This window comes from Lathyrus oleraceus, chromosome 4 (genome assembly GCF_024323335.1).
Source record: "Lathyrus oleraceus cultivar Zhongwan6 chromosome 4, CAAS_Psat_ZW6_1.0, whole genome shotgun sequence".
Taxonomy (NCBI): Eukaryota; Viridiplantae; Streptophyta; class Magnoliopsida; order Fabales; family Fabaceae; genus Lathyrus; species Lathyrus oleraceus.
The window spans coordinates 481894830-481908678 of record NC_066582.1 but is presented as its reverse complement, the minus strand read 5'-3'; the positions used below and the strand labels follow the sequence as shown (position 1 = coordinate 481908678).

The 13849-nt window shown below is 31.8% G+C and overlaps 1 protein-coding gene across 1 annotated transcript; it reads left to right on the top strand.

Annotated features, from left to right (window-relative positions):
* The first annotated feature begins 1899 nt into the window (after positions 1-1899).
* On the top strand, positions 1900-4668 carry LOC127138089 (NAC domain-containing protein 2). Its single transcript, XM_051064493.1, has 2 exons — positions 1900-2104; positions 4358-4668. The coding sequence occupies exons 1-2, from the start codon at positions 1900-1902 to the stop codon at positions 4666-4668; spliced, it is 516 nt and encodes a 171-aa protein (XP_050920450.1).
* Positions 4669-13849: the final 9181 nt, after the last annotated feature.

The following is a 13849-nucleotide window of genomic DNA, read 5'->3' as shown; positions in this document are numbered from 1 at the left end:
TAAAGAACTTCCAATTTGGACATTCCATGTGAGAGTTATGCCCTCCTGATTATGGGTCATTTCTGAAATTCACTGGACCATAACTTGACAACCATACATGGGATTTTCAAGTTCTTGGACTTTTTGGAAAGGTGAGAACAAGATCTTCAACTTTCATGTTGGACAAAATTTGATTTGAAGCTTGTATCATGAAGTTATCTTGAGGGGGAAAACTTTCCATTTTGGGCAGCTGAAATTACAGGTCACCTGTCATTTTTGGAAACTTTCTGTCTGACTTCAAATCCTTCAACCTTGATCTTTGAAATGCCAAATGGAGCTTATATGGACATGAATGAGGTCTTTCTAACCATCTCACACCTTCCAATCCCTGATTAAATGCACAGTTGACCACAGTTGACTTTTGGTTGACTGGGCCATGTTCTGATGAATTCCAAGCCTCTTTCAATTGAGATCTTGATTCCAAATGATACCACAAGTTATATGAACTCTTTATGAATGATCATGGTGTCCAACTTCTTCAAGAATGGTCACCATCTATTGCTCAAGGCCTGATTTGACTGTATTGACCTGGCTAGCTTCAGCTGCAAGACACAAGGTTAAATGACAATATTTTTGTACATTTGGTTAGTAAACATATGAAAAGCAATGACATACAAATGCAATACATGCTTGGTGATCAAGAACCACACTCACAAGGTATCCCACCCACTAGGAGGGCAGCTAGGGTATGCATTGATCCTTGAGGCCATGATATGATATGATATGGGCCATGAGGGATCTTAGGGCCAAAATTGGAGTCTTACAATACAAAAACATGAATTGTTGAAGAATCAATTGATGTTATATTCAATGATAAGCTTAACCCTGAAAATTCAAAGCTAGTTGAGAAATTTGCAGATCTAAAGATTAATCTTTCAGAATCTAAAGAAATTGTCTCTGAAGAAACAGACTCAGAAGGCATGGCTAAAGAATTTGAATAAACGTCTCAACAAGAAGCAAATGTTGATCCAACTCATCACAAGAAGAGTACATCAAGAACTTCTCATTCAGAAGAACTAATTATGGGAGAGAAAAATGCTCCAGTCATAAATATGTCTTCATTCAGCACCTCTGAAGAAACTCTTCTAGGTTTGGTATCTCTGATAAAACCGAACTACATTGATGAAGCTCTTCTGGATAATGAATGGATTATGGCCATGCAAGATGAACTGAATCAATTCACCATAAACAATATTTGGGATCTTTTTCAGAAACCAAAAGGCTTCCATGTCATTGGAACCAAATGGATTTTCAGAAACAAGCTGAATGAGAAAGGTGAATTTGTCAGAAGTAAAGCTCGACCGATAGCTCAAGGTTATAGTCAGCAAGAAGGTATATACTATACATAAACCTTTGTTCGAGTTGCCAGGTTAAAGTCTATTTGTCTTCTGATTTCTTTTGCAGTCAATCATAACATCACACTTTATCAGATGGATGTTAAGAGTGCATTACTGAATGGTTATATTTCCGAAGAAGTTTATGCGCATCAACCTCTTGATTTTGAAAGTTCTCAAAATCCTAATTTTGTTTTTAAACTAAAAAAATCTTTGTATGATCTGAAACAAGCTCCAAGAGCTTGGTATGATAGACTAAACAACTTCATTTTTGTTATATATATATATATATATATATTATATAATATATATATATATTATATATAATATATATATATATAATATATATATATAATAATATTATAATATTAAAGGTTAGTCTCTTTATTAAAAAAGATATAGTAGTTTGAAGCTCATGTAAAAAGATCTAATCACAACTAAAAAATGAGATCTATAAATACAACAACCTACCAATAATTATTTTATTCATTCATAATTTTCATCCATCTTCTTTTGTGCTAGCAACATGCAGTCTCAACTATCTAATGATGTTAGAACAAATAATGAGATTGAAGACATAAATCTCATTACATTACCACCAGGTTACAGATTCAACCCTAATGATATTGAGTTGATTGATTATTATTTGAAACAAAAATTACAAGGTGTTCACATAGTTCCACCAAGGATTCATGACGTTGATGTTTACAAATTTTCTCCTCAAGAATTAGGTATGTTATTGTCATACCCCAAAATTTGCCCATTAATATTTCAAGACATTTTGCAAGGCATTCCGACTCATATATAACACTGATCTTGAAGAAACAAAGGCCCAGCTCACGGATGGCCCAATCCAAAAAATGGCCCAAACTGGCCTGTTCGCTACGCGCTCGCCTAGCGAAGCTGACAGACAACAAAAATTTCGGGCTTCATTCTGAGCCCAAAAAAAAAAAAAAAATTGAAAAAAAAACGAAAAAAAAAAAAGAAAAAAAAAAGAAAAAAAATTTAATTAATTAATTAATTAATTAATTAAATTAATTAATTAATTAAATAATTAAAATAAATAAATAAATAAAATATAACAAATTATTTTGGACTTGGGTCTCCCTCATTCCAAGCCCATTACCCACGAAATTAGTCTATAAATACTGAAGTTTCAGTAGGGGAGTGAGACTTGGAGTTTACACTGGGAGATTTACTGGAGAAAGAAGGAAGAGAAGCAAAACACTCTGAGGTTTCCTTGGAACAAAACCTTGAGGAAAAAGAAAGAGAGAGAACAGAGAAGGACGGATAGAAACTTTGGCATAGGAACCCTGCCTACCCGGAGAATTTAGAGTAAAGAAACCCTGAAGGCAGCCCATCTGCACCGAAGCCATCGCCGTCCAATTCCCGCTGCCTAACTTATTCCGATACTACAAGTGGTCAATCCCTTCAACCTTGAATTGGCAAACAGGTTTGCGTATCTCTATTGTTTATACTTTCAATTAGCCATATCTACATATATAATGCATCATGATTAAATGTTGATATATAATTTGCTTTCGTATGGGAATTTAAATATGCCTGAATACCCTGAATGTTTGACCATGTTATTCCTGTGATAAAATGCCATAAAATTCAAAGTTCCTAACATGGGGCTGTTTTCAAATTCAAAATCCGTGGCCTTCGCTAGGCGAGGCAGAGGCGAACGAGACAGTAGCTGACTTTTCTATTCTGTTTTTTTTTTATGTTTTATCATAGCCATGCATTATTCATCCTATCCTATTTATTGTTGTGATATTTCTCCGGTGTAATCTTCGATTGCACCCTGATTTGGTGTTCTGACATGTTTCTTTTTTTGAGTTTCGTAAAGGTTCACATATCCCAGGAAAAGGTTATTGGCTAGGTATTCCACTTTATTTGTGGGATACCCTTGTGGAGTTTCACCCTAAATTAATTTTTAATGTATTAATTTCTAATGTATTAATTTTTTTAATATATTATTTTTAATAATTTTAATGTGGAGTTTCATCCTAATTATATAATTAATTGTAAAACTTTGCCTTTGAATAAGTGATCTTGGACCTCTCTTTGTTGCCTTACGATTACGATATTACGGTCATGTCCCGCGAACGTGGGGATACCCTTAGCAAAGACCCTTCGGTTAAATCATCATAAAATAAATTATAGTCCCTCGGATGTTGCCTTCGAATATACAACTTTGTCCCTCGATGACCCTCCGATGTTGCCTACGGTTAAAAGATGATAGTCCCTTCGAATGCTAAGATATCCTCGTAACTGTTGCCTTCAATGACCTATCGATGACCCTACGATGACCCTTAAACATCCAAAGGATAAAACTACTTATTTCTCAATAATAAGGACAGTTTTACCCTCATAAGGATAGGAAATGCTCATAAAGACCTTGGGTCGGTATAACTCTTAATTGTTGGCTCACAATCTAAAAACAATTTTCACACCTCACACCTTTCAAAATATCTTTAGAAAATCACCACTTGGTATATATTCATACTAGAATCATTACCGAGTTATATTTTTCTAAACAATTTTCAAAACTAAACGAGATAATCACTTTGTATACATTCATACAAGAATCATTACAAAGTTAAATTCTCTTTTCAAAACAATTTTTCTAAACAATTCACAAACACTTTTTTAGACAAAAATAATATAAGTGATCGAGCAATTAAGAGCCCATGGATAACCATGGATACAAAGGGTGCTAACACCTTCCCTTTGTATAATGTACCTCCCGAACCCAAAATCTAAATTAAGGTCTTTCCTGTTCTTTTCCACCTTTCCTTATTGGATAAAAGAAAAGTCGGTGGCGACTCTTGCTAACCGCGACATTGCGATAAAAAACACAAAAAGTCCAGTTCACCGTATGACAGTTATTATACATCAAAAACATTCATTTATTTTTATCATTTCTTTAATATTTTTATATTCTTTTTGTTGATTTTGTGTTGGTATATTCTTTGCAGAAAATAGTTATAAATTCAAAGGAGAGGACACAATGTATTTTTTTACGCCAAGAAGTAAGAAGTATGAAAATGGACAACGTCCAGATCGAGCAGTTGAAAATCATGGTTTTTGGAAAGCTACTGGAAAAGAAAATTCAGTGATGAAGAATGATGTTGAAATTGGATTCAAAAGAAGTTTAGTGTTTTACACGGGTAAACAAGGAAAGGCTAAAGAGTTAGTGAATTTGAAGACCAATTGGATTATGCAAGAGTTCAGAATCAAAGATTTTACAATTTCTGGTGCAACTCTTTATAATAATAATAAGGTATGATATACATATTGTTAAAAATGTGTTTTAATTTTTTTAATAAATATATTTATTATTAATGATGGTGTTAGTAACAATAAAATATAAGAGAAGAAGTTCAGTTTATTTAATTAATAAATTTTTAAAATGTTAATGTAAAAAAATTCTTAAAATTTATATTAAATTAAATTAAAAATAATATTCTAGTAAGTGACAAGAAGTATTTAACTTTCAAAATATTAAAGTAAAATAGTAGTAACAAACTAGAAAATAATAGTTAGTTTTATATTCTAGTAAATGAAAAGAAATAGTCAACTTTCAAAAGACTAAAGCAAAATAGTAGTAACAAACTATTGCGTAATTATATTCAATAACAAAACTAAAAATAATTGTAAACTTTATTTTTTTTGATAGTTAAAATATTAAATTAATAAATTATTTCATTATAAAATGTTCATTAGTTATGTATCACATGGTTATAAATTTTTTAAATGGTTTTGTATATTTCCATACCATTTTCATTTATTTGAGTTTTTATTTCATGATATTTTTATATGAAAAAATCACTAATTTTTCGTTTTTTAAAATGAATTCATTAACTTTTAATTTTAACTCATTTAAAATAAATTCAAGTTCTCATTTTTTTAAACATTATTGTTTATATATTTTGTGTGTGAAAAAGTAGTATTATTTATCTTAAATGTATACAAAAAGTAGAATCTCATGCAAATTTCATATTTTTATGTTGTAGGATGATTGGGTTTTATGCAAAATTTATGAGCATAAGTATGGAATGAAATGTCAAATTAAAAGTCAAAACAACAAAAAGGTGACAACATCTACCAATGTGGTTGTTACTCCACCATGCAAACCCATTCAGCATTCAATGACTCAACAAATGCAAGATTCTATGTTAGAACACATGATGATTCAATCTCAACTTAATCAACATTCTCAATTTCAACCAATAGAAGTTCCCTTATCAGCAAATATGATTGGTATCTCACAGTATCAATTAAGTCAACATTCTCAAGATCAAGCAATGCAAGATTATTTGTCTGTAAACAATTCACAATATCAATTTTTTCAACATTCTCATGCTCAACAAATGCAAGATTTTCGATTATCGAACATGATGTTTCAAAACCAAGCCAATCAACATTTTAGGACACAACAGGTACAAGATTTATTGTCTGCAAATATCTCACGATATCAATATTTTAATGCTCAACAAAGACAATATTCTTTGTCGAGAGATGCAATTTCCATGCCACAAGATCAACATTTTGAAACCGCAATGGAAGAAGATTATAGTGATCCATGGAAGTTTATAAACTTCGATAATATTGAAAATTATGTTAATTATTTTGAAAAAGTTTGATTTTATTAAGATCAAATTATTTACTTTACTTTAGTCACCAAATATACCACATGTATGGTTTTTCTTTTGAAACAAAACCATGTTATCTCATGTAAAAACTACATCCGTTTATTGTTTATCAAATGTAGCTTTCAAATATTTTTAAAGTTATTTTACATGGTTATTTTTAACAATTTAAATTTGAATATGATATTTTAACTCCCCCTCAAACACATTCATATGTAACTTAATCAAGTTTATAGTACTTTAAACACTTGGAATCTGAAATTGGCATAACTCAAAGTTGTGGTCCTAATCATATTATTATAGATAGGTAGTTTTGGTGGATTATTTGTAATCTTGCTCAATTAGGACATTGGAAGCGACACTGTTGCGCAATTAGCATAACATTTAGAGATTTTTATTATCACCCAATTTTTCAAAAGAAATTTAGTTTGCAATCTTTATATTATTTTTAATACAAATTCAACTTGCAACATTTATATCTTACTAATTTAAGAGAAGAAATCTCTATTAATTTTACAATGATAGTAGTTTTCTCTTAAGTCAAATATATATTAAGTATATGACATTATAAAACATAGTATGATACTAAGAGAAGTTTTTTTTGTAAGGTATTCAATCAATAAAATGTATTTTTCAAATGAACATAAATACCCTTTTTTAAGTGAGGTGTCATAAATCTCCATATAAAAGAAAACAGAAAAAAAATCTATATCTAGTCCATAATCAATTATGCTAAGGATATCTAGGAAACATTTACTCACATATGTAATGTAGTCGATTATATATAAACCATAATCGACTCCTCAATCATAAATAAGTTTATAATCAATTGTACAAGTTGATAACTTATTTTTTTTCATTTAAAAAAAACTTTTCTTAAGAATTTTAGAAAAAAAATATATTTGAAAAACCAATTTTCATTGATAATCACCCTTCCTAGTTCAAGACACCTATTTTTTATTTTTACTATTCAATTTTTTTTTGGAGTTCGTAGAACCGAAGAAGTATGCAAAATACCATTTTTTTTAAATCCTTATTTTCAAATTCACCTCCATGATTCACATAAATGAAATGTTAATACTTTTTTTTTTCATTTTAGCTAATTTTAGCTAATTTTTTTTGGGAGAAATAAAAAGTATTTATGTATATTGAGAAAAATCATCGACAATTATAAGTGCATAATAACTTCCACAAAAATTCATTGTTCTGAATGAGCCTAAAAGGTTCATGTGTAAAAATTATAAAGTCTTATTTATAGAAATTATATTTTTAGATTTAAAAGTGGTATTTACTTGTTTACCCTTTTGACATGCATCACATAATCGATTTTTTTAAAATAAAATTTTGGTAAATCAATTATGAGTTGTTGTGGACCAATTTATTTAAGTGATCTATGTAGATATAAGCTATTCTCTTATGTCATGGTCAAGATTCATCCTCTTTACTAACAAGACAACATACATAATTTAAAAGGATGGTTTATTTAAATTGACAATATGAGTGAGGATCAACTTAATCTAATCTCATGGTTAAATTATATTTGGCACTTAATTAACCATTCAATTATATTCAATTCAAAGGCTATGATTTGGAGTAAGATAAAAAAAAACTTACTCTTGAAGTAAGTTAAATCACCATGTTGACAATTGTTTTGGAGTCCTTTGAGACCGCCTTTCAACAAGTAGAACACTCTCATCATCCTTTGCGTATTTCGAGGGAGCAAGTTCACCCGGAGCATATGCTCAAAGATGGGAAGACAATATCTCTTTATTAGTATTATTTCTTCTCTTCTTCTTTTTTGTAACAATATTTGTTGTAAAATACAATTGAAATAATGAAATAGATATGAGTTAATTTACCTAATTATAGTATATGTGATCAATACCCGGTATAGTGCTCTAGGATTTGTTCAAACTTATAGGGTCTTATCTTAAAGTTTATTGGATGTCTCTTGAGCCCTTCCTAGCTAAATGTCGGTTCTCTGTCCCCAAAGGTGAAAATCCGCTCCAAGGTCGATGTGTGGCCAACCTAGGGCGACCTTCTAAATTGCTAGCTTCCATAGATAATAGATTTTTATTGTCATTTTAGTGGTTTTGCCACTTTTGTGTGTGTGTGTTTTACACCGTAGGGATTTGATTGATGTAGTCGCATGCGTGTGGAGTTTGCAATAACACCAATGAGTCTTTGTGTTGGGGCCTCGATGTCTTCGTCCGCACCCCTGACTCGTCGTCACCTTACACAGTCACAAAGAAAATAAATATTTCATAACTTACAATATTTCATTAATAAATGGGAATTCATCCTACATTTGAGAAAGTTGATTATACGAAAATAACATCAAACGTGAATTCGAAAAACATAATTAGGTGGGTTGCCCACCTCTTATTCTCCGTGCTTTGTATCTTTTTGGGTTATCCACCTTTGGGAGGTTGGATGTTCATACTCCTGAGTTGGCCGGTTAGGGATTCCATATTGTTTCCATTGTATTGCTCTCTCATTAGTCTCTTTGGAGTGCTTGATATATCTTTTTTGCCCCTTTAAAATCAATATTGAATGCCTGCAAATCTGAACCCTCATACAAAAATAAACTTCCTCTTTCGATGCACATTTTCTCAAGAAGCCCATAGTACATGATGTCGCACGAGCTACCCTTGTGAATTAGAATCCGAGAGACATTTAAATGTCCAATTATATTATTTACATTAAATCTATAAAAAGAAACTAGAATCACATGTAAATTCATAGTTTTATGTTGTAGGATGATTGATTTTAATGCAAAATTTATGAGCATTAAGTATGAAATGAAATGTCAAATTAAAACATAAAACAACAAAAAATATTGACATTATTTACCAATCTGACTATCACTCCACAATGCGAACCCATTTATAATTCAAAGACAATATTCTTTGTCGAAAGTTGCAACTCTAGTGCCACATGGTCAACCAAAACAACATTTTGAAATCGCAATGGAAGAAGATTACAGTGATCTATGTAGGTTTATAAACTTTGATAATATTGAAAATTATGTTATTTATTTTGAAAAAGTTTGATTATATTAGGATCAAACTATTTACTTTAATTTAGTCACCAAATTTACCACATATATGGTTTTTCTTTTGTCTCATGAGAAAACCACACCCGTTTATTATTTATGAAATGTAGCTTTCAAATATTTTTGAAGTTATTTTACATGGTTAGTTTTTAACAATTAAAATATGTTATTTTAACACCCCTCGCACAATCATATATTATATAATCAAGTTTATAGGTAGTGTTGGTCGACTATTTGTAATTTTGCTCAATTTGGACATTGAAAGCGACATGGTTGCTCAATTAACATAACATTTCGATATTTCCATTATCACTCAATTTTTCTTAAGATGTTTAGCTTGTAATCTTTACATTATTTTTAACACAAATTCAACTTATCAAAAAAGGCTCTATTAATTTTACAATAAGATTAGAATAACAATATTGGTCACAAATAGTATTTATATAGTAGTTTTTCTCTTAAGTGTATGAACATTATACGACATATTGTGATAGGAAGAGAATATTTTTTTAAAAGTTTTCAGTCAATTGAATGCGTTTTTCAAATGATGACAAATGCCTTTTATATAAATGAGATGTCATAAATTTTTGTATAAAAAGAAACAAGGGAAAAAAATATGTATTTAATCCATAATCAATTATGCCAGGACTATAATCAATCTTGCTAAGGATGTCTAGGAAATATTTACTCACATATGCAACATAGTCGATTATTCATAAACCATAATCGATTACTCAATCATAAGTTTATAATAGATTATGCAAGTTGACAACCTATATTTTTTCCATTTAAAAAAACTCTTAAAAGTTTTTGAAAGAATGATATTTGAAAAACCATTTTTCATTGATAATCATCATTTCTAGTACTTCAAGAGATATATTTTTCCTATTTCTTCCCCTCGGAGTCTATCCTTGATATGTTCATCCTAACAGGTGACGGATATTCTCTTTGATGGTATTCTATCTAGCATTAGATAGATGTAATTCCTACCTTTTGTTCAGGTGGTTTATCCTTGATATGTTCATCTTAACCGATGACGGGTATCCTCCTTAACATCCACAGGCAAGTTTATCCTTGATATGTTCATCGTAACCGGTGACATATATTCTCTTTGATGGTATTCTATCCAGCATTAGATAGATATAATTCCTACCTTTTGTTCAGGTGGTTTATCCTTGATATGTTCATCTTAACCGATGACGGGTATCCTCCTTAACATCCCCCGACAAGTTTATCCTTGATATGTTCATCTTAACCGGTGACAGATTTTCTTTCCTTTGAGTATATCCTTCATATGTTCACTTTAACCAGTGACATATATTCTCTCCTTTTGGTCTTCTGCCCAGTAGCCGGTAGTTGTAAATCCTATTTTCAGTCTTTCCCCAGTAAATCTATTCTAAACCAGTAACCGGTGATGAATATACCTTCTGGCGGCCCTCAATGAGTCATCCTTGATGTGTTTACCCTAACTGGTAACGGGTGTCCTCTATGTCAGATTTTTATTATCTCCTTCCCCAGTAATAGGTAATGGATAATAAAATTTATGTTCCTCCTGTGTTGAAGTTTATTTCTTCCCCATATGAGTTGAGTGAGCATTTCCTTAGTGAAATCACTTTTCCTGCATGATTCGAGTATTTCAGTTCTATTCTGATCTACCCGTTTCCCCTGCAGATATCTTTTGTTTCCCTGGCTGAGTCTTTCCATTCTATATGGAATTCCTCTAGTCTCCTAGCAGTTTTTAAGTCGTAGCCTGGCCTACGCACAACCTCTTTGATCCCTTCAAAGTCTATATCTCCCCAGTGGGGTTTTCCTTATGGAATGCATCATGCTCCTGCTGACCTTCAGTCTCTCTGGTTTTATTTTCCTTTGTGGCAACATTTCCCCACAGAGAGTTTTCTTTTACATTCATATTATATGCATCATGAGGTCTCTTAGGGACCAAAATTTGTTTCTATATGTTGTTATTTAAGCCCATTCTAATGAATCGATATGAAGATTTTAACCTTCACCTCCTCAGTCAGAATATCCTTAAATAGGGCCAGCTGTAAGACCCCAATTTTGACCCTAAGATCCCTCATGCAATCTCACCATATGCATTAGCATTGGGATCATACCTTGGCATCCTCCTTACCCCTCTTCATTAGGTTTATTTTGGGAGAGATCACCAAGCCTCATGTGATTGTATCATACTTGTATTTTATGATTTTACTAACAAAAATACCAAAAATATGTCTTTGCATTCGCCTAACTCTTTTTTAGGTAGGGCATGATCACCCTTGATCTATCAAGATCACATCTAGGGTTTAAGACCCTTATTGCCAGGAGCACAACCAAGGAATGATCCACAACGACTCTAAGCATCATGTATGAGTCCCAATGATCTCTACATGTTATTTTGATCAAGCATTCTTCAAGAGTTTGGAGTTGATTTATCTTGGAAACCCTAGTTCATCTGGGTATCTTGAGTAACTTCTTCAACATGCTTCTTCACCAATTGATAAAATTTCTCAAGGGGCACTTCAAAATCCATCATCTTATGCATATATGATCTCCCATGAGCCTAAAAATTCAAGAGAATTGCAAGTTAGCAAGTTGGTTGATGATGGTTAGCCAGATGGATTCATCTTATCAAAATTGGGTCCCCCTAAACCATATCTCCTACAATTTTCATCATATGAAAATGATTCTAAGAGAAAAGTTACTTTAAATGACATTCCAAACAACTTTCATTTTGGGGTCTAGAAGATGACCGACCTTTGGCTCCGGCGATGAGCTGGAAGTGTTCAGAGCCATTGATTTGTTTTAAAACGTTTTAATCTGGAACGTTCGTTGTGATTACCAAGCGTGTGGACAGTTGACTAGCGCGCGTCATGGAACGCGCGTTCGCCACCACTTGATTTGCCACCTCAATTAATGAGTGAGATCAAGCGGTCCACATTTTTTTGATTATCTTATTTTTATTTTTATTCCTTTGATTTTCATTAATTCATATTAATTTTAATATTGATCCAAAAAATATGAGAATTTCACCAAAAAATTTAAATAAAATCCTCTTTTATTTTCTGAATTAAAATCATTTTTTGGATCATTATTAATATTTTTCATGATTTAATTGATTTTGTGAATATTTTTAATTGTTTAAAAATACTTTTAAGTTTCCAAAATTTCTGAATTTTTTTCTCCAAGATCATAACTTGGTAAAAGTCCTCCTTTGTCCAATTTGAGTTTAATCCATCCCTCCCCCCCCCCCCCCCCCCCCCCCCCTCTTCATCTCATTCCCCTTCTTTATGTATTCATGTCAAGGACCTATGATATCTCAACATCCTACGGTTAGTTGATTGCAAAATCAACATAAGTATGGATGAGATTAGGTCCCCCACTTTGCATATTCTTTTTGTGTGTGGTATGTTTCATGAACATAGTTCATCATACTATGTCTCTAACATGCATTAACACCAAAATTCTATTGTCCGACCTCAAATAGTTGTGACTTCTACATAAGTCCAATTATGATTTCTTAACATAGCGCTAAATTTGTGACACAAAAGGCATAACATTCTAGTTAGTAAGATTGTAAGTCTCCCCTTTTTCATGGTATTGTGTGGAAACTTGGCTTTTTTTCCTTCCTTTGGAAGATGTCTTAGTTCAAGGATCCATGCTTGTGATAAGTGGGTTGAGTGTTCTCCAAAGAATGACTTAAACAAAAGAGCAAAAGCAACACTAACTTCTAACTTATTAACAACTAACATTTAATTTCAAGTCATTTAACTTTTAATGCACTTTATTTTTTAAACTTTATTCATTTGCCATTATTCATACCATTCTAATTGTTTATGTTAATGTCATTTTCATTTTGTCCACTTGGACCATATTTTGTGATATATTTTGTTTGTGTATATTGTGTTTGTTTTTGTGGTCTTTGATCATTAATGTACATAATAAGAACAAAAACCCTAAAAAATATCTTGTGTGGACTGTTGGTTTGATCTGAGACAATTGAACTTAGAATTTAGGAAACACTCCCTATGCAAAGGACTTGGCCAATTCCAACTTTCATGAAACCAAGTGCTTGAGAATTGAAACTTCATCTGATGCAATATTGAAGATCCATTTGAGTTCATCTGCAACATGATTATCGTGAAGCTGTTATTTTGAATCTGTGACTTATACCATCTTGGAATTCATCTGCTACATGGGCAAATTTGAAGAAGATCATGGAGTTGCTAAGCTTGGATGGGGCTATCTTTATTTGATGCATTGCTCTTCAAGTTGATATTTCGTGATTGTTTGTTGCTTGATTTTAAAGTCCAAGGAAATTGTGGGTTTCTATATAACATTCTTGTCTATTGGATTGCAGTCCATTGGTCAGATCTTTTCAACCCTCAACTTTTAAATTTATGCTTAGGATTAGTCTCTTCATCTCCTCCCTACTTCTTTAATTTCAAAATCTCTCACTCCTTTTAAAAGGTCGTCTTTGCTTGTGTTTGTTGATTTCTAAACTTTGACCATTTTTGCAAATTAGAAACTTTGGCCTTATGTCATTGCATTTTCAAACTCATTTTCTTAATCAAAGTTGTAAATGAACTTAACTATACTTGACCTAAAATTTCAAAAGCCAAAAAGAACTAACACTCATTCAAACCATTTTTTAGGCCTTTGTGCCTTTCAAACTTAAATTTTTGTTAAAATCAATGCATCCACTTTGAAATTGATACCACAAACTACGAGGTTTTGATCCCTCATTTTATGTTGGTACGTAGGCA

Bases quoted from the DNA above. Each gene is read 5' to 3' on its own strand.
- LOC127138089 (XM_051064493.1), top strand. From the start codon at position 1,900: ATGCAGTCTCAACTATCTAATGATGTTAGAACAAATAATGAGATTGAA. The intron at 2,105-4,357 runs GTATGTTATTGT...TATTCTTTGCAG, and splicing joins ATTTTCTCCTCAAGAATTAG to AAAATAGTTATAAATTCAAA.